Raw genomic sequence first — 22,356 nt, 5'->3', positions numbered from 1 at the left:
TGCAGTGGCAGCAGTGGTTTCCATACCAGAAGTTCAATGATGAAAACACAAGTCCAGATACTCTTCCCTTCAAAGGAAAAATCATTTGTTATGAGGAGTTTAGAAAACTCAGAAGGGTCTTCACCAAATCTCTTGATTAATTTGTGACCTAGAATCTTTTATCAGCTGTCAAAATGGCTTAAGATAAAGAAAATTATAAAAGTTAAAATATATATGAAATATAACTTTAAGTCAGTTATACCCATTTGTACTAATTATCTTGTTCACATCTATTCCATTCCACTTTAATTAGAGTTATTTATATGTGTTTGAGGGCATTTTTCTATAGGAATAAAAATGGACACTGAATCTGTAATTTCAGTGATATAGGAACTCTTCAGGGCAAGGAATATTGGTAGTCTTCTCAGCTCTGACCACAGGGCCTAATGCACAGTAAGCACTCAATAAATGTTTACTGAATAAATGAGTTTATACAGTTTTCTCCAGAAATTAGCAGGTAAGATATTGAAATGGCTTCTAGGTGCAGCTAGGTGGTACAGTGAATAAATTTCCAGCCTTGGAGTCAGGAGTACCAGAGTTCAAATCTGGCCTCAGACACATGACACTTACTAGCTGTGTGACCCTGAGCAAGTCACTTAACCCCAACTGCCTTACCAAAAAAAAAAACAAAAAAGGAAAGAAAAAAGAAATGGCTCCTAGTCCAAAATTGATTTGAAGAAAGTGGCACTAGCACTTTCCAGGTGTGACCTTGAACTTCTCTATTAGTTAAAATAGGGCAAACATTTTTATGCTTGGGTTTGATAGGTTTAAAAACTGGAATGACTAAGTAAGGAAATTTAGGGCTCCAGAAAAACAAAAAACAGTATTCTGGGTGACAGCAATTAGATCTCAAAACAGAATTTTTTTCACTCTTCTTTATATGGCATAAAAATCACAAATTTCGCAAATGAAACATTGCTTTCTTCTAATGCAACATTAATTTTGGATTCTAGTTTTTGGAAAACATTTCTATTCATGTTAATGATAAATATAATTTTGAAATTATTCCATTTAATCTCTTTAAGAGTTACAATCTACCTGGGAACTTTTACCCCTACTCATAGAAAGAAAAAGTAAAAACCAAAGAAAAGAAGGTTAGGTGCTAACTATACATTATATGTCTACTTCATTGCTTTAAAAGAAATCACCATGTATGTTCACAGACATTCATGCACGAAACATGTACATCCATTTTCAAGTGGTATACATATTCATAATCTTAGATTTAGTGATGGAGGTGACCTGAGAGTTCATTGAGTCCAACTCTTTATGGCGTTGATGAAGAGAAACTAAAGCACAAAGAAGTCGAGGGATTTGTTCCAGGTAGGAAGGAGCAGAATCTGAAACTCTTTCCACTGCAGTCTGGATGCAAACAACTTAGCTGACTACATTTTCCCTACACACAGATTAGCAGCGGGGCCTCAGGAAAGGCCAAGACCCCAAGTAAAGGCCCTAGGCACAGAATGCTGGGCTCCTATCTACCCCTGTCACTTCACTCCAGGACATCATACAAACCCTTCACATCTCTGAACTTCAGTTTCCTTGTCTGTAAAACAAATATCTGCCTTGCCATAGCAGGTCTCAAATGAGACATTTTCTAAAACGTAGGTTTTTCAAACCAGAAATCTCATTTAGCAGCTTTAAAAGGAAATATGGTCATTGATACACACTGGCTACAGGTCCCTGGACAAGGTATCTAACCTCCACTGAGGGTCTGTGAACTTTTTAAAAAATATTTAGATAGCTGTATTTCAATATAACTGGTTTCCTTTGTAATTTTATATAGTTTTATTTTATGCATTTTAAAATAGCATTCTAAAGAGGGGTCCACAGGCTCCAATAAACTGAGAAAAGGGGTCTATGACCAAAAAAAAAAGTAGTTAAAAACTCCTGCTCTAAGACTGTATAAATTGGCACAGGTGCTGATCTGCATCAGTGAATGGAGTTTCCACACCAGAATTTCTTTCCCAATGAAATTATGGGTCTGCCACAATTTTTTTTAAAATACTGAAGTATTCTATAAATCATAAAGTGCTATACAAACATGAGTTTTAGTTTTTAGGTTCATTGCTTTGAAACCATTTAGTGAATCGGTCCATTGGCCCATAAAATACATATCATACTCTTCACACGCTGTCTGCATATCTCAATATATATTCTAACCCTCTAGCAAAATAGGGAAGAACCTGCCTGATGTTTCCTAAATCCAGCTGGCAATCAATCACCAACTATAAACAGAGGCGACAACTAAGCAAAGGAAAAAGAAGGAAGGGAGGGAAGAAAGAGGGGAAGATAGGAAGGGAGGGCATACACTGCCCTTTCCTAAATGGTTTCAGATCATTGGCATTTCAGCAATACCTAATATATAACAGATGGAGTGAGATATGAACTGCTGGCTTTCAGCTGAGAGACTGACATGTCCTGTGATTAATAACCTGTTGTGTGTAGTAAATATGTCCTCCCAGTACTGTGTTTTGATTGGGGGGCCAGCAGTGAAGGCAGGGCCTCACTACCTTATGCCTATTTCCATGCAGATTCAGATTACTTGGCTAACACAGAGTTAGCTAATGAGCTAAATTGTAGTGACAAGGGCATAGATACTTGGCTTTACATGACACTCATAAAATGACTGCAACCACTTCTACCTTCCCTCTTCTGCCCCTCTACTTAAGATCACTACTGCTTCATACCAACTCAGGATATAGTTTTACAGCAGTTCAATAAAAACTGCACTTGATTTTGCCTTGAAGAACTCAAAGAACTGGAGTATTAACACATCACTGGATTTATAGATGCTTTATGGAATAAAAAGAGAGCTTTTGCTGCCTCCTTCCACTCTTCCTAAAGATAATATGCCATTTCACAGCATGAGTGACACAGAATCTTTTTCTTTGTCAAGCTTGTTTCCTCTAGGCATAGAGGCTACCGAATGGAATAATTCACAGAATCTTTTCTAGAACTAGAGGGAACCATCTAATCTCCTCAACTTTATAAATTAGGAAACCAAGGCCAAGAAAGGTTAAGTTACTTTGCCCAAAATCATAGTAAGTAGCATAGGACTTTGGCCCCACAACTACAAATTCAGTTCTTCAAGTACAGTATTCTTTCTCCCACATCATGAGCTGGAATATAACACATGTAGAATTACACGTTAGCTATGTTCAGAGAATAGATGAAAAGTATTCTCTCCATAACTTCCTAGAGATTAAATGGAAAGTCACTGTTCCAAAGTGGTTTTTGTAGACAATAAGAATATTTTCCACATCATTAGCTCATTTTCAGCTAAGCAGTAAAGGACAAAAGTGCAGTGGTGCTCCATGCCCTGACACCACTGAGTAAAAATAAAATCTGGCCCTGGTTTGGAGGAGTCTGGTTGGGTAACTTGCTATCTCAGCAGGCCCTTAGAAGACACAGCTGGTGAATATTAAGGCAGGTGGACATGTGTATTAAAGAATTCAACATATGCTCTGAATTCAATGGAGCTAGTTCTAGCGTAAATACATCTGAGTGGTGTACCCATCAAAGACTAAAATACCACTGGTCCCCTGGTTTAGGCATTCTGGATAGTGCTAGAGGAAAACGTGAAGTATTATCAACAATTTCCTAGAACCTCAGGAACAAGATAATTTATACCTAATGCTACTGGCTAACTTCCTGGAATCCTATGTCATTTGCAAAAGTACAAGAGTTTATGGTATAGGAAATTTCTAGATACTAGGTATATTTTGATCAAGCTAGTGTTTCTCTATTTCACAATTTTAATGAGGTCTGTCCCTATTCACAAAACTCAAATTCTACCCATTTCCTGAATGCAAAAACTGGGCAGAGACTAATTCCTTGCCAAAATAAGACTAAGTGGTAAAATCAGGATGTAGCCCTTCCCTCTCTCTACTTAGTCCACTGGGCCTTCAAAATACGTACAGAAGAAAATGAAGCAGAAAGCTCCAGTGGAAAACATCAGGCATGAAATACTGAACTAAAAGGAACATCAGCAATTATATAAGGAAACTGAAACCCAAAGAGGTACAGTTATTCCTTCCATATTGCAGGGTATAGCGCTCCTGAAAGCTAGAAAATCGACATAAAAATTTTTGGCCCTCCTTTTATACCAAAAAGAAGAGAAGAAAAAGAAAAGAAATCTGAATTTTTTTCTTTTTCTTTTATGGGGTGTTTACAGTACCTTATTGTAAAATTTGGGTTAAGCATTTGGTCACAGGTTCTGTGTCATCTCTTGGCCTTCACATGTCATCTGTCACTTCCACAAAACTCCCCCAAAATTCTCATTTAATTTCTTATGCCAACCCTTGATATATCAAAAATATGATGGGTAAAGTTGTGATGTGGATCCTGTAACTTGTACAAGGTCATGCAAGTGGTTAAGGGGTACAGCTGGAATTGAAACTAGAATCCAATCTTGTGCCATTGCCTTTATATCACAGCTGTTCCCTTTCTCTAAAAACAACCCATTGATTATCTAATACTAGCTCTGTATGAAATTCTAACTTTGTCTTCAGCAACTCTCTCTCCTTTCTATGGACTATTACAACAGAATTTCTAGTTGTTCTCCCTGCCTCAAGTCTCTCCCCACTACAATCCATCCTCTAAAGAGTTGTAAATTGATCTTCCTAAAATACAGATCTTACCATATCACCTCCCTATTCAATAAATTCCAGTGGCTCCCTATTACCTCCATGGTCAAATATAAAATCCTCTCTTTGGCTTTCAAATCCTTCATATCTAGCCCCTTCCTACCTTTCCAATCTTCTTATACCTTACTTACTCTCCTCCACATAATCTCTGATTCAGTGACATGGGCCTCCTTGCTGTTCCTTGCACACATCACTCTGTCCCCTGACTCTGAGCTTATTGTCCTACAGACATACTTCTCTCCCTCCTTATCCATACCTCATAGTTTCTCTGGCTTCCTTCAAGAGTTAGCTGAAGTCCCATCGGCTGCAAGAAGCAGCCTTTCTTAGCTCTCTTTAACCTTGGTACCTTCCCTCTGAGGTAAACTACCCACGATTTATCCTGTGCATATCTTGTTTGTACATAGTTGTTTGCATGTTGTCTCCCCCATTAAATTGTAAGCTCCTTGAGGGCAGGAACTGGTTTTTGTCTTTCTTTATATGCCAGCACTTAGCAAGCATTTAACAAATACTACTTAATTAATTCTCTGGACCTCCAACCTATCACAGGCACATATTTCCATATCCCATCCCCCAAAATCTTACTCTTGGCTGTCAGTTAGATTTGAAAGGAAAACTGAAAAACTGCTCCCCTCCTTTGAGGGGTCAGCTGATAACAAGTTAAGATTTAAATCTTCCATCAATATTTTAGTAACAGACATACAACCAAAATGAAATTGCTCTCTAACAACAGAATTTCAAGGACTCCAAGATATTTTTTAATTTTAGTTTTTGTTGGCTTTTGTTTTTTGGTCCAAACCTATAATTTCACGGGTTCACATAACTTCCAATAAGAAAACTCCCTCTATCAACTCAGTTCAGCAACTGCTCTGCATTTTATATTAGAAAGACTTGGGACACTGAGGTTATGTGACTTACCAGAGTCACACAGCCAGCATGTGTCAGAGGCAGCACTTCAGTATAGTCTTCTTGTCTCTATAGCCACTATATCATGCTGCCCTTTCTCCCTGAAGTATGTGGGAATAGATCATTTAAGAGCAGAGAAAGGTTAGGGAGTAGATATTTAGGGGCATTCCTCAAAACCTAAAAGTATGCTTAAGGAAAAACAGGAGGTAGCTTGTGGCAGGCAAGCCAAACCACTACTACCACTTCAAGCATTACTTCTCCTGAGATCTGGATGGACACAGCCCAGAATCCTGAACCCAAGGCCTTTAGATAAGCACTATCCCTTCACCATTTCTGTTTTCAGTGCCCCATTAGAATATATGAGCTCAAGAGTGAGAACCACCTCTGCTTTTCTATTTATACCCCTAGTGCTGAGCATAGTTCTTTGCATACAGTAAGTGCTTAATAAATGCTTTTTGATTCATTCAGTGAGGCAGCTATCTACTGGCAATGTGAGCCTTATTCTTGCACAGTAATGGAGCACACATTTAACAGGGGAATCATTGAGTTCTGACTACGGTCTATGAAAGAATGAGTTTGATCATAAAATATCTCTTAACCCTGGAAATTTAACATCAAAAATGAACTGATAAAGCTCTAGGTCTCTCCAGGAAAATCACTCTTAAAAGTATTTGGGGGGTTTTTGTTGTTTTTTGTTGTTGTTTTTTCCCCATCCTGCTAAGTGAGTTTGTCACCTCTTAAGTAATCCTTATTATTCTGGCAGATCACCAGACTCTTATCTTTTGGGGGATTCCTTTGCCGCTGAAAGTGTTAGAAAACAAAGCATTCTGTCTGATGTCTGTTTAAAATAACACACATCAAGTTTCTGTCTCCATGTTCAAACTTTTCTTCGCAATCCTCTTCCTTTATCCTGCCTTAAAGCTTTGTGATGATCTGGGGAAGAAACTTTTTCTGAGGAACCCCCATGGAAACAGGAGATAGGCAGAAAAAGAAGGGGAAGAAAGATTACAGAGTATTTCACAGCCAGACATTTTGGGCACCCATTTGATCTTTATTCTGAATGCTTACTTTTTTAGAGTAATGGATTTTTTTAACTGAAGATATAACTTGTGGAAATATCCTTCCAGCATCAGAGAAAGAACTCTTATTTTCCAAGTAATACTGTCTCACCATGTGTTTTAAACAGCCAAGTCTGTATTCAGTACTATGCTACATAATTTAAGGAGAGAGTAGGCAATGTGGTACAGTTCTGTATATATTTTAAGAAAACAAATAATAAAATAAGTCAACTCAAAGCATCTAGGTATATCCATGTTTCCTTTAATAGACAACCATTTTTTGAAAGCTACAGAAAAATGAATGTGGCACCAGAATTGGCCTACGTGATCACCAAAGCCTTTCTTTTCATTTAATTTTTTACTAAAATGCCTTTCATTATCATTGAATGCTGGATTGAGAGGAAACGTTCTTTAACTTCTGACAGATCTGGGAGCTTCCACTGCTTGTATTTCCTCCTAGAACTTCAGAGATTGACTTGTACTAAACATTTTTGGAAATACCACAAACCATTGTTTTTATTAGCAACCAAAAAGCTTTGTAGTAGGACGCCTTGTGTTTTGTTTTTCCTTCTCTTAGACCAGCTGGTTTTGTTTTAATAGCACTGGAGAGGTGGTTAAAGTGTTTGTGGCCTTTTTTCTAACCCAGTAGATTTCTTAAGAAGGAAAAGTTTGGAAAATGAACTGATACAATAGCAATATACAGACTATTTTTACAGACTGGTTAGCAAAGGATGTTTCCTGCTTTCTGTAACAGGACAGAGGTAAAAGGTGAGGCTTATTCAAATAACTGATCCCTTTGGAAGCAGATTACAAAATATTTAATCTCTGGCTACAGTGTCTACCAGAGCACAAGATATAATTCAACCCTTAATATCGTAGGATTTTGAGCTGAAAGTGACCTTAGAGATCATCTAATCCAAAACCCTCACTTTACAGATAAGGAAACTAAGGCTCCTCTCAGTTGCTCAGTGAAGTTATTTGCTCAAGTACTATATAATTGAGTTGGGATTATAACCCACATCCTCTTATTCAAAATCTAGTGCTCTTTAAAATGGTAATTATATGCTTAGTGATGGTGGTGATGGTGGCAGCAGTGAGTATAATGATGATGATAAGTTTCTGAAAGCCTATGGTAGAAATATACTCCACAAATGCCTTTTCATCCCCAACTGCTCCCTAGCCTAAACCACCACCTAAATCTTACTTAAGCCAGAAACACTTAGCTCTCCCCTAAGAACCTAGCCCTGTGGCCAAGTACACACTTGCCTTCCTTTGCCTATAGTTTATTCAGCCATGGAACCACATCTCCTATAAAATGTGCTCTTAATGGTGATACCAAGAAAAAAAAAAGGGTACAGAATCTACTAAACTGGAAGTTCTCAGAAGTGGTGGGGAGGAAGGGCATGGCAACATCAAGTAGCCCTCATGCCACTAAAATGGGATTTATCTGAGTGCCTTCTTTGGCCTAAATGTTATGGATTGCTTACCCAAGCATCAAGAATGATCAGTGCTAATGATACGCCATTTAATCAGAGCACTATATAAGTATGGTGATCCCCATTCAGTCTTGATGAGGAAATTTTAATAGGAATAGATGACTCCCCTGGCCCTCCAAGTCTGGAAATATGTTTTCAATTTTAAAGAGTGAGCAATATAGTGATTGAAAAGTACTGTAACTTATCCAACTTCCTGAAAAATCTTTCATAGGAGTCATTCATAAGAAAACATTATAACCACAAAGTGTTATAAAACCCTGTCTGCTGTACTAGGCTGACTGATTCAAGAATACTAAACAAAGGGCAGTAATAAAACATACAATTCTTAAAAGAGAAATATGCTAGGTGTTGGTATTATGATCTGTTTGGGCAGTTAGTGAATGATAGGAAATAAAAAGGTGAAATTAGCTGATGACACAGTTATATTTAGTTTAATTAATGCAGGGGACAGAAGGACTCAGTAAGTAGTAGGGCAACACAATGAAAGATGAGTCATCATAGACAAGTGCAAAAATAATACCACTGAGAAAATCAATTTAGATCATTCATGATACTTTTGACCTATGAATTCATTGTGGCCTTTCAGGGGAAACATTGAGAAATCATTAGGAATAGCTTGATGAAGTCATCTCATTGTGCAGGGGTAATCAGCAAAAAGCATAAATAGTGAAGGCGATTAACCATATGGTGAACATTTCAATGTTAATATTGTAAATATCTCAGTGCATTAGTTTCAACCATTATATTCAAAATACTTCTCTCCCCACACCTCTTCATTCAATTCTTGTCCTTTCTATTGTCTACTGTCTCCTTACCTCCTCAGTCCTTCATCATCATATATATGTACAGAACATTTGTCATAAAATATTTTACTAAAAAGGCAGAAAGAAACAGTATTGCCACTTTTTGGTCTGCCTGTTTTTTAAATGTGTTACCCTTCATAATATGTACAAGTTTCTAGGGTCACAACATGTTGCAAATGAGTTCTTTTTTAAGAACCACTGAGGTTATATCCACGCAACAAAATTCATCCAGATGTTTCTGCAGTTCTCCAGATTCTTTACTCCTGTCCACCCTGCACATCTGGATTGTTTTTTTCATTTGTCTAAGTTTTTTTCTTCCCATGGGGAAGTGAGAGAGGATAGAAAAAAGAAATGTATATTTTAAAGAGTCCTACATCTGAATCAATCTCTTTGGTTCAAAGGAAAGTCTTGCCTGGTGGGCCAAGAGTAAGTCCAATGACAAATACAAACTGGTTTCCACAATGACCCAGACTTTCTTTTTTCTCTAGACTAAATGCAAGTCCACTGAAAAAGGAAAATGCTATGAATGTAAAGTGTGCCATTAAGATGGCTCTGGATCAAAACATTTTTACTCTCTGGGTGAAAGTAGATAAATTCCATGTCTTACACTTCAGAAATCACTCAAATCATGTTCTCCTGCATAGGAGGTAGCTACTGAAGAAATAAGTGTATTGATTAGTAGAACAGGCATTCCTGGAAATTTTTTTTCCCCTACTTCCTTGACCAATGCCAATTTCCTTCACTTTTTCTTTGAATGATATATCCATCTCACTTGTAACTAAACCTATATGTGTGTATGAATTTTTAAGATTCCATAACAAATCATTTTCCAGTTATCTAAATAGCAAAATGCTGGTAGTTCAAACTCCTGAACACAATTTTTTTCATTCCTTCAAAAATAACAAGATAGCAATTACCTACCATTGTAAAGCACTAGCCTCAATGAATCAGATGACCACATGGTGGTGTCCCAGCAGAGCATGTATTCACAGCAAGGGAAATAACCTCATTCTATTGTGCATGGTTTATAATCCATTCTACAATCTCAACATCTTATTCTACAGGTGATACCAATCAATTTTAGCACACCCAGACAAGCATGAGAAGGACGGTGAGGGGATTTTTTTAATCATGTCACATGAGAAATAGATGAAGGAAACTAGGATGTTTAACATCAAGAAAAAAGGACATACAAGGGCCATGACAGCTGTTTTTAAATACTTAAAGGGTACTCAAATGGAAAAGATATTAAGTTTATTTTGTACAGCTCTAGAGGGTAATAAGTAGCATTGATATAGCACTTCAAAATTTGCAAAGATACATAACATATATATGCATATGCTTGAGTCACACAATAATCCTATGATGAAGGTCCTACAGGACTCACTATTGCCCATTTTATCAATAAGCACTATGGTTTAGAGAGGCTAAGTGATGTATCACAGGTAGAATTTAAACTCAGTCTTCCTGGCTCTCAAGTCCAGCACTCTTATCTACTGCGCCATAAAAGCACAGAATTAGAAAAGATATTAGAGGCCAAACTGTACTCATATAGGAATATTATCCACATAGCCAACAAACGATCAACTAACCTTTACCTGAAGACTTTAATTGAAGAAGAACTCTACCTCCAGTTGAAAAGAAAATTTTCATTACTTCAAGCCTAAGTCTATCTAATCCAACTTCTTCTCAATATACCTTGTTCTGTCTAGTGAAGTTAAGCAGCACAAGTTAATCCACTTCTATCCCTTTAAATACCTGAAGAAAGCTACAAGCCTTATCCTCTCTAAGTTCTAGTTCTTTCAATCAATACATTCCACTGACAATGGTCTTGAGGCCCCTCATCCTCATCACTCTTCTCTGGATTTCTCCAGCTTGACAGTATTCTTCCTTCACTAGTTAGCCCCAATCTATCTTCTGAACATTACTAAACAATACTCATTTCCAGCACTCTCAGGTCAACTAAACTACTCTTTTCCCTGTTCCTAACACATGGCACTCCAGCTTCCATCTCCATGTCTTTGCAATGGTTTCCAATGCATAAAATTCACCTAAAATTCACCCTCTTCATCTCTGCCTCATTGAACAAATCTCTTCCTTCAATATACTGCTCAAGTATCATCTTTTAAACAAAGCTTTTCCTGCCCTCCCACCCTACCACATATTTAACTACTTTGCAATTATTTTGTATTTATTCTGTATGTACTTATACATATATATATATGTATATGTATATATGTATATATATATATATATATATATATATATATAAAGATTGTCTCCCCAGTAGAACAGTTCCTCAAGAATCGGGATTACTTCATTCTTTGCATTTATATTTCTGATATACTGACACTTAGCAGGTGTCAGTACGTATTGAGTGACTGCTATGCAGAAACCAGAATTAGACACAAAACTCCAAATGTTGTCTGACCACAGCAAGTACAATAGAAATATTACCTTCCTCAGTACATTACGTTTCTTTAATGCAAGCTAAGATCACATTATATTTTGTGACTGTCAGGTCACACTGGTGATTCATATTGAATTTTCAGTCAATTGAATCGCCCAAATTTTTTCAAATAAACTTTTATCTAACCACACCTTTCCACCTTGTACTTATGAAGGTGACTTCTAAAGCCAAAGGTAGGAAATTACTATCATCATCATTATTATTATTATTATCTGACATTTATATAATATTAAATTGCATTTTACTGTATTTGTCTCCATACCCTAGTCTCTCAAGATCTTTTTAGACACTGTCATTGAATATGTTAACTGTTATTCCCAGCTTTGCAGTACCTTCAAATCAAATAAGCATGTATGCCATACTGCATTCGTTCTAGTCACTTATAAAAAATATTATACAATACAGGGTCAAGTATAGATCCACTTAACTGTTTCATCTATGAAAAGGACCCTAACTTTAAAAGAAGTCAGGTGGACCTTGATGAGAATCAAATAAAGTTAAATGATAAGGTGTTTGTGTGGACACAATTCTTATGGTTATCTGGGCTAATGGGGAGATGTTCAATGTTTGCTAAGAAAACATGTTTTGGACTTGTATTATGGGATAATGAAGAAAGCCAGGGGAAGTAATATGGTAGGCATTAACACTGAAAAATATGTGTATTATTAGTAGTGCAAATTAGATAAAGGGCAAATAGAATGTTTATGGGACTAAGATTTTGAAAGTCAGTTTGAAATACTTCATTGCAAATCTCAGTGCTACATACAATCAAGTCAAGAGCCCATTTGAATACTTAACTCTGAATTAAATTGATTCTTCTGTATTTGGCCTGGTCCAAGGGGCAAATTCATTAATTTTACCTGAGTAAAGATCTAGTTGTCTCACATGCTTAAAACTACATTGCATCAATTCTAAGACCTGGTTTACTCCTCTTATGATCCATTCCCATTCTTGTACCCTAAGTAAGAGAAAGAATATATCCATACATTACTCCAAAAAAAAAAAAAGATGTTACACAGACAATAACTGTCGATTTTTATGACTGTAAATTTCTGTGTCTAAATGGTATTAGATTGTCACATATTTTCAGACTCATATCTACTTAAAGACAGATTCAGGGCCCTCTCTCCAAAAAGTGTAGCCATTAATTCACTTGAAAACAAAACAGAGGCCTGAAATCTCTATTCAAACCCCCGTACAGATCAATCAGTACTGACTGAGCCTCCTTTAGTATATGGTCAGTCAGTCAACTAGCATTTATTAAGTACCCACTATGTGTGAGATGTAATCCCAAGTGCTAGGCATGCAAGGAAAGGCAAACGACAGCCACTGCTCTCAAGAAGCTTATATCTAATGGGAGAGACAACATGAAAACAAACATGCACAAACTAATTATTTTCATAGTGTTTCTCTCATTAAACTTAAACCTCCTGGAGACCAGAGTTTGTCTTCAAACTAAAAATGTACAGGATAAACTGGAAAGAAAGAGATAGGCATTAAGAAGGGTCTGGTAAGGCTCCTTGCAAAAAGTGAGATTTTAGCTGGGACCTGAAGGAAGACAGAAAGTAGAGAGGCAGTGAGAAAGTTTCAGACATGAGGGACAGTCAGTGAAAATACCCAAAGTCAGGAGGACTGTATTATGCTAGGAATAACAAGGAGGCCAATGTCTCTACATCAGACAATACACGGTATGGAGCAAGTCAGGGAGCATGAGGTACAATAAGACTGGAAAGATAGGAAGAGGCCAGGTTATAGAGGGTTTAAAGGCCAGAGCATGTTGTGTTAGGCTCTAAAACCAAGAAGGAACTATTAGAATTTACTGAATAGACAAGTGACATGGTCAAATCTGGGGATTAGGAAGATCAATTTGGCAGCTAAGTAGAGGATAGACTACGGGTACAGTACAGACAGATGCAGGGCAGGGAGACCAATCAGCAGGCTATTGCAATAGTCTAGGTGTGAGGTGATAAGGAACTACGTCTGGTGGCAGTGTCAGAGAAAAGAAGGGGCATATACAAGAGATGTTATTAAAATAGAAATTACAGGTCTTGGCAGTGATTGGATATGGAGGCAGTGGGTAAGAGTAAGAATTTGAGGTTGTCACCTATGTTGTAAGCCTAGGAGGATGGTAGTACCCTCCACACTAATAGGGAAATTAGGAAGAGGGCAAGGTTTGGGTGGAAAGATGAGTTCAGTTTCTGACATGTTGTACTGAAAGTGCCTATGAGATAGATATTCAGTTAGAAATGTCCAAAAAGCAGCTAGAGTTGAGAGACTGGAGATCAGGAAAGTAAAGACTAGACAAATAAATCTGAGGATCATCTGCACAGAGGCAGTCAGTCAGTCAGTAAACATTAAATACATACTATGGGCCAGGAACTGTGCTAAATTCTGGGGAAATAAAGACAAAAGACTATCCTTGCTGTCAAAGAGCTCATAGTGTAATACAAGAGAGAACATGCAGACACATAGGTTTAAACAAACTATACACAGAAGAAATGATAGCTAATCAACAGAAGGAAAATACATAATTAAGAGGTATTTGGAAAGGCTTCTTGTAGAAGGCAGAATTTTAGTTGGGACCTGAAAGAAGCCAGGGAAACCAGGAGACCAGGGAAACCAGGAGGCAGAGATGAGAAGGGAAAAAAATTCCAGGAATAGGCATAGAGATAATAGTTGAATCCACAGGAGTTGATTAGATCACTAAGTGAAAAAATATAGAGGGAAAAGAGAAGAAAAGAGATCCAGCACAAAGCCTTAGGAAAAACTCACTACTGGCATCACCTGAAAATCCAAAAAAAAAAAAAGACACTGAGAAGGAACAGTAAAAAAACTCTGGAGTAGAACTAGCAGACAGCAGTAACATGAAAACCTAGAGAGAAGTCTGTATCAAGCAGAAAAGGATGATCAACAGTGTCAAGGATTGCAGAGAGGTCAAGAAGAATGAGGAGTAAGAAAGGGCCATTAGATTTGGTGATTAAAAGAACACTGGTAATTTTGGTGAGAGTAGTTTCAGTTGAAAGATGAGGTTGGCACTGCTGGTCTATATTCCAAAAATATCCCAAAAAATGGGAAAAGAACTTATTTGTACAAAAATATTTATAGCAGTTCTTTTTGTCATGGCTAAGAACTGGAAATCAAAGGGATGCCCATCAGCGGGAAAATGGCTAAACAAGCTGTGGTATATGAGTGCAATGGTATATTATTGTGCTATAAAAAATGATAAGCAGGATGATTTCAGAAAAATTTGGAAACATTTACAGAACTGATGCATAGCAAACTGAACAGAACTAGGACAACATTGTACACAGTAACAGCAATATTGTTCAATGAAGAACTGTGAATGACTTAGCTATTCTCAGCAATACAATGATCCAAGACAATCCCAAAGGACTCATGATGAAGCATACTATCTGCCTCCAGAGAAAGAACTGACATTAATTGAATATAGACTGAAGCATGCTATTTTTCACTTTCTTTCTTTCTTTTTTTTTCTTTTACTCAAGTCTACTTGTACAAAATGACTAATACGGAATGTTTTACATAATTGCACATGTATACTCTATATCTGATTGCTTATCATCTCACAGAGGGAGGGACACAATTTGGAACTCAAAACTTTAAATAATTTTTTTTTAATTTTTTAAAAGAAAGATGACATTGAGAACCAGAATGTAGAGATAAGAAGGGCATGAGAGGACTGGAAGTGGAGACATGAAGTAAACAGTCTTCTCAAGTAATTTAGCCAAAAAAATAAAAGATGCAGGATGATAACTAGCAGGGACAGATGGATCAAGTGAGGGCTTTTTGAGAATGAGGGAGACATGAGCATGTTTGCAAGCAATAGGAAAGCAGCTTATAGACAACGAAAGACTGCAAATAAACAAAAGAGTAATGGAGATAATCTGCTAGAAAAGATAAGACAGAATGGGATTACTTATGCACATAGAAAAGTCTTCCTTAGCAAAGAGTAGGGTCACCTCTTCTTGTGAGACAGGGTAATAGAGTAAGGAATCTCAGTGATATGAAATGGAGAGAAGAGGAAGCTCTTAGCAAATAGCCTCAAGTTTTTCAGTGAAATATGAAGAAAGCATCATAGCTGAGAAGATAAGGAGTGAGGTTCAGAGGGATGAAAATAATTTAGAAAAGCAGATGCAGTAAGTGGGATAGCAAGTCTATTAGGAAGATATAAAGGGACTGCCACGCCATAGTGAGGATGCAGCTGAGATTGTATAACACAGAGTTCTTGGGGGTCTAGTCAGCATGGTTTTATAATTTTCTCCATCTTTTTTCAGCATTCAAGTAAGAGTGAAGGCAATAGATGGTGGGAGTGATCCTAGGGCTGAAGGTTGACAATAGTTTATTTGACAGGATAAGGGGGAAAGGGACTCAAGAAGAAGACAGTACAGAACTAAATTGATTCACTAATGGATAAAGATGAGGAAGAGAGGAAAATAGTGTAGGGGTAATATCCTGGGAAAGAACTGACAGGTAGAGACGTCACAGTGAGAATAAAGAAAATGTTTTGTGAATGCAAGGCAGAGGTAAAGGTAGAATGTCAACAAAACGTGATCAGATAAAGGAAAATTAGACATAGAAGTGGAGCATTTTGGAATGATAACAAGATAAAGAGTATGATCATCTCTGTGTTGGATCCGAGATAGGGTGGGTATTGGAAATGAGTGAAGTAAGAAACTAGTAGGTTAGGGTGTTTGAAGGAGTAAAGTCCCCCAGTATAAGGAAAAAGTTAGAAAGCTGAAAGCTAAAGAGCTGGAGACTGGGGAGGGAATTCCAGGTGTGAGTATGCTATGGAGTTTAGGTAGCTAGAAAGTAGGTAGCCATCACATCCTTGGGAGGCAAATCATTTGATCCATTTAATCACCTGAGCAGTGACCACTCCACATTCATCACCTTGAAGGTGCAACTTGTGAAAACCTTTATTACCTCATGCCCACTGATAAACACAAAATATTAGTACCTTAAGAACAGCCAAATAAAAGGAAAGACATTATTAAGAGTAGGAAATAGAAAGCTAACACAATTTTCAGGCCCAGGAGAAAGAAATAAAAAGGTATTAAACAAGCAAGTGCCAGGAACTATGTTAAGGGCTTAACAAATATTAGCACATTTGATCCTCATAACCACCTTGGAAGGCAGATTCTGTTCCCATTTTACACTTAAGGAAATCGAAGAAGAAGGAAGTTAAGTGATTTACCTAGGGACACACAGCTAGTGAGGCCACATTTGAATTCAGGTCTTCCTAACTCCAGGCCCAGCATTCTTTTCCTTGTATCACCTAGCTGCTAGTTGAAGAATTAGATAGTATCTAATATTAAAAATACTCACAAGTGTAAGAGTAGGAGGGGAAAAATAATCACTGTCATCAGCATAAGCTCCTGTCCATCTTCCAGAGGATGGTATCTATAACCAGCTTCTCTCAGAATTAATATTTAGTTAGGTATATATCAACTATGTTATTCTATTTGCAAGAGTTCTGTTTATATTCTCCTACTCCAGAGAAAATACTTAAGGGCATAGTTAGGTTCCCCCCTTTTATTAAAAAAAAATTATTTCTATTTTTTTGTTTTTATACTACCTAGAGTTCTTTCCTTCCTTCCTCCCACCCAAAAAGCCATTCTTTATTTGAAAATAAAAATATTTCTTTAAAAAAGAAAGTAGAAAATTCAGCAAAAATTTGCCAATACACTGAAAAATATCTAACAATATATACAATATTCAACAATTCTCCACTTTTACAAAAAGTTAGGGTTTAAAAGGAAAAAGATCTCTTCTCTCCTTTTGTACTAAACTTATTCTTTATAGTTTTGTAACATTTACTTTCAACTGTTTTGTAGTTCTTGTTCTGTCCATTTACATTGTTACAATCATTTGTGTTTTCCTGGCTCTGCTTACTTTACTTTGTATCAGTGCAGTTCTGTGTTTCTCTTTATTCATCATGTTTTATCATTTCTTACAGCACCATAATATTCCACTACATTCCTGTACCACAGTTTATGTAGCCATTCCTCAACTGATAGACACCTACTTTGTTTCCAGTTCTTTACTAGGAAAAAGAGTGCTGCTATAAATAGTTTGGTGTATATGGAATCTTTCTTATTGTCAATGCCCTCTTTGGATTATCTGCCTAGCAGTGGAATATCTAGATCGAAGGGTATGGATAGTTTAGCCACTTATTTAATTCCAAATACCTTTCCAGAATGGTTGTACTAATGCATAGCTCCACCAACAATGCAGTAATGTTACTGTGAGCTCCCCCTTCATACATTTACCTAATGATCAAATTATGATTCATCCTAGCCAAAGAGCTAAATACAATGTTTTTCCCCCAATCGATCAGGCCCAAATAAGTCCGAACTCCAACAATTCAAATTATTTTTCAGAAGTTCGTAAAAGTAAAATGTAATTCAAAAGTACTTTTATTAAACATTTTCTTGGAGTGACCTCACCATGAGGCAAAGAGAAGCATTGTTATCATTTGCCCTTACCAACTACACAGACACAGAAGCACAGGAAATTCTGAAGGGTGTTATGTTTGTGTTACTGAATTCAATAATTTAGTATTTTACAAAATTAATTTCATAATTAAGAAAATAACATTATCACAAGACACTCAAAGAAGATACCAAATTTCCATTTCCTAGCTGATATAATTTAAAATAACATAGATTAAGATATAGCTTTGGGGTTTACTCCTTTCTGGGCCTCATCTATGAAATGATACCAGATAAGTTCTAAAATATCTTCCAGCTCTAAAAGCTTAGGGTTCATTGACTTTACAGTAAGAGCCTGACTAGGCAGATGACTTGTAAGTTACTTTGACTGCCAATGTCTGATCTCATTTGTAATCAATAGAGATATCACTGGTTAACATTCTCAGAATAAGGAACAGACTGATGCCTTGAAACACCAAACAAGGCCCTTACCAACGCACAATTGACTACTTCATACTTTAAACTCTGGTATCACCTTTCTGGCTAAGAAAAATCAGCATTCCCCTTCAGAACACACACAAATCTCAACATGACCCAATAATCTCTCTGCCATATATTACTCTTTTAAGTATTAATTAATGAGGAACTTCTCTTGGGATCTGGTTAGAATCAGAAAGAGAGGTGAAGAATTAATCTAGGGATGTTCAGTACATTAGCCCTAGCCCCAACGAAAAGCCATTCTCTTGCAACTGTCTCACAGCCTAATGAACTATATACAACATACCCATAGCATTATACTCCCTTCTTTTTTTCTCTAGAACCTCCTACTCCTGCTGAGGGGAACAAGCATCTGTTTCCCACTGCATCTTCACCATGCTGAAACAGAAGCAGCACCTGTAGTAGCAAGTATATTTCCCTTCCAAGAGTAACACTATGATAGGATGGGAGCCAAAGTTGCCAGAATTTTTCTCTAGTCCTGGGGTTTTACTATCTCAAATTCTGCCTAGCCCCTAACAATAGGCTGAGCCAACATAAACATCCTCTATGTTCCAACCAGTGCGACTTTTGCTTCCTTTTCCTGACAACAAACCTTATCAAATTAATTCAGTTAACTGATTTCATGCCTGTCTCTTTCCAGGAATACAGAGAATCCGGCAACTTGCACAAAACACAAGATACTTCAGAAACAGACTGAATGAAATGGGTTTCATCATTTACGGCAATCAAGAATCACCTGTTATTCCCCTTCTCCTTTATTTACCAAGTAAAGTAGCGTAAGTATTAAAGTATCTTTCAAAGTAACATGTAAATATTGAGATATGGTAAAATAATGCTAAGCCTCTGACTCCAATCATATTATTCAATATAGGACTATATGCTTCAAATGAAATAATATAAATTCATAAGTTGCTTTATGTGTGAACTACCAAGAGTCAATGATTATTTCCTGATTATCTGTTCAATAGCAGTTATTTTTTTTCCGGGGGGGGCGGTTAGGAAATGGAGTTAAGTGACTTGCCCAGAGTCACACAGCTAGCAAGTGTCAAGTGTCTGAGGCCAGATTTAAACTCAGATCCTCCTGACTCCAGGGGCTGGTACTCTATCTACTGCACCACCTACCTGCCCCCTCAACAGCAGTTATTTCAAAAATAGAAGTAGCACTATATTGGAGGATGGTGCCCAAAATTCAAATATCCAACTATCCACAACTTAATAACCTATGTGGTAACCTTGAGCAAGTCATTTTAAAACATCCACATGTTAAGAAGGTATTCTTGTGAACTATTCTATGAAGCAAAGTAGACAAGTATGATTAAAGAGTATTGAGGTGAATATCTACAGATAGAAACAGAAGCAAATTATAATGAAAGTATACTATAGACCACCTGGACAAAAAGAAGAAACAGAAGAGAAGTTCAGGAAGTTAAATCACAAGCCTGGCACAGAGGCCTATTCTAAAGAGTTTTTAGAATGCTATGGTTTTTTTTAAAGTTGTTTTTCTTTACAATGTTTTTGTCTGTATAAATTATCCTCATGACACTGCTCACTTCATCCTGTATCAGTTCTTACAGGTCTTCCCAGTTTCCTCTAAAACCGCCCATGCCATAATTTCTTACGGCACAATAACATTCCATTACATTCATATACTCTAATTTGTTTAGCCATTACCACAGCAGTGGTACCCCCTTAGTGTTCAGGATTTGACTACTACAAAAGGATTTACTATAAATATTGTCATAGATATAGGTCCTCTTCCTCTTCTGTTGTTATCTTTGGGTCAAAAGTCACAGTTTAGTAATTTTTTTCAGTACGGTTTCAAACTGCTTTGCAGAATGGCAGAACCAATTCACAGCTCCACCAACAGCATAATAGTGTATCTATTTTCCCAATGGCCCACCAAAATTTATCAATTTCCACTTGTCATCTTTGCCAATCTGATGACTGTGAGGTGAAAGTTTAGAGCTGCTTTAATTTTCGTTTCTCTAATTATTAGTGCTTTGAACGGTTTTTTATATGATTGTTGATAGCTTGGATTTCTTTCTTTGAAACTGCCTGTTAATATCATTTAACATTTAACAAATAACATTTGACCTTTATCTGTTTAGGAAAGGATCTAATACTCATAAATTTGCAGTAGTTCTTTTTTACATATTTTGGATACATCTGGATTTTTATGAAAAAATTTTTTCCCACTTTACTGTTTCTCCTCCAATTTTAACGGGGCTGGTTTTGTTTATCAAAAGTTTTTTTTTCTAATTTTATATAATCAAAATTGTATATTTTATCTACCTGATTCATCATGAACTCTCCCCCTATCCACAGATCAGAAAGATATTATCTTTTTTCTTCTCTAATTTATTTTATGATATTCTTTATATCTACAGCATGTATCAATTTGAAGCTTATTTTATGATTTGAGATTTTATGGTCTGTATATGGTATATGATTTGAGACTAAGCCTAATTTCTAACAGACTTTCCCTAGAAATTTTTATCAAATAGCAAGTTCTTACCCCAGTAATGGGTTTTGTTTTGTTTTTATTTATCAAACACTACTATGCTGCATTCATTTGCTTCTGTACGTTGTATACCTAAATTGTTCCACAGATCATCCATTCTTTTAAACAGGACTAATTAGTTTTGATGATTACTGCTTTGCAACATAGTTTAAGATCTGATACTGCTTCATTCCTTTTTTTAATTTTCCTTGAGATTTTTTATCTTTTTTCCTCCAGATAATTTTGTTATTTTTTTCTATCTTCATAAAATAATCCTTGGTATAGTTTGATTGCTATGGCACTGAATATGATAATTCATATAATATTTTCATGTTTATTATACTAACATCACTACTCATAAGCAATTATTTCTTAAATTATTTAGGCCTATATTTCTGTAAAAGGTCTTTTATATTTGTATTCACATAAGCTCTTGGATGTGTCTTGGTAGACAGATTCCCACATACTGTATACATATTCTAATTAGTTTTGAATGACAATGATCTTTAGAGGAGAAAAGGCAGAAAATAAAAATTAATACGAGATTTAAATCTAAGATAAATAGAAATATGAGACAACTTTTGCCTGCCCTTGATTTCACCTCAATAGACCAAGATGAATTACAACTACATTACTAAACGAACTGTCAGATGAGACTGTTACAATCTTGGAGAATGCAAGAAATTGAAGAAGGGAAGATGACATTCAAATATTTTTTTAAAAAGGGAAAATAATAGAATCTGCAAGTCTATATGCCAGTGAATTTGGTTTCACTTCCTATTAAAATTATAGAATGTGTTATTAAAAGGACGGTTAGTGAATATTTTTGAAAAGAATTGGTTTTAAAGGGACAGAGCCAAAATGATGTGGTAGAGGGAGTATTCCAGATGAACTCCCCCAATATTCACCTCCACACAACTTTAAAATAACCCATCAGACTTCCAGTACCAAGATAGCAGAGTGAGTAAGGAATGCTCTGAAGCCCTTCCAAATTCCCCTCCAAAAAACTAGAAAACTACCTCAGAATTAGTCTGGGGTTATGGAAGCAGCTTACTAGCCCAGCAGAAAAGGTCTGTCTGACTGGGGTGGGATGGGAACAAGGTGCAAGGATCAGAAGTGCCAGTCTCACAGCAGAGGGCCCGCAGCAAGGCTCCAAGTCTGAGGCAACCCACCAATAAGGCCCTGCCCTCCTGCAAACCAGCAGCTACCTACCCAAGTGAACAGTCTGTGTAGCACAGAAAGGCCCCACACCAGCAACCTAATCCCCAGCACAAACTACTAGCAAAGCCTTGCTCCCATTGCTGACCAGTAGTGAAGCCCTCCCCCCTGGGGCTGACCAACAGTGAGAACATGCCCCTGGGGCATACCATCAGGAAGACCTTGTTTCCATAGCAACTCAGCAGCAGGTTCCTACACCTGGGGCAGACCAACAGCTGAACCCCACAACCCACAGGAGAAGCCTATCCTCCACAGACAGCAAGCAGCTAA

The 22,356-nt window shown here is 36.8% G+C and overlaps 1 protein-coding gene across 1 annotated transcript in view; it reads left to right on the top strand.

Moving 5' to 3' along the window:
- SPTLC3 (serine palmitoyltransferase long chain base subunit 3) overlaps positions 1 to 22,356 on the top strand; it is a 198,440-nt gene that overhangs the window by 151,927 nt on the left and 24,157 nt on the right. The window contains exon 10 of the mRNA XM_020986144.2: positions 19,009 to 19,144. Coding sequence (XP_020841803.1) covers positions 19,009 to 19,144 — 136 coding nt within the window. The remainder of the gene's footprint in view (positions 1 to 19,008; positions 19,145 to 22,356) is intronic.

This window comes from Phascolarctos cinereus, unplaced genomic scaffold (assembly GCF_003287225.1).
Source record: "Phascolarctos cinereus isolate Bilbo 61053 unplaced genomic scaffold, phaCin_HiC Scaffold_2;HRSCAF=192, whole genome shotgun sequence".
NCBI classification, from domain to species: Eukaryota; Metazoa; Chordata; class Mammalia; order Diprotodontia; family Phascolarctidae; genus Phascolarctos; species Phascolarctos cinereus.
Note: the sequence above shows the minus strand (reverse complement) of the source record. Positions and strands in the feature narration are given on the sequence as shown.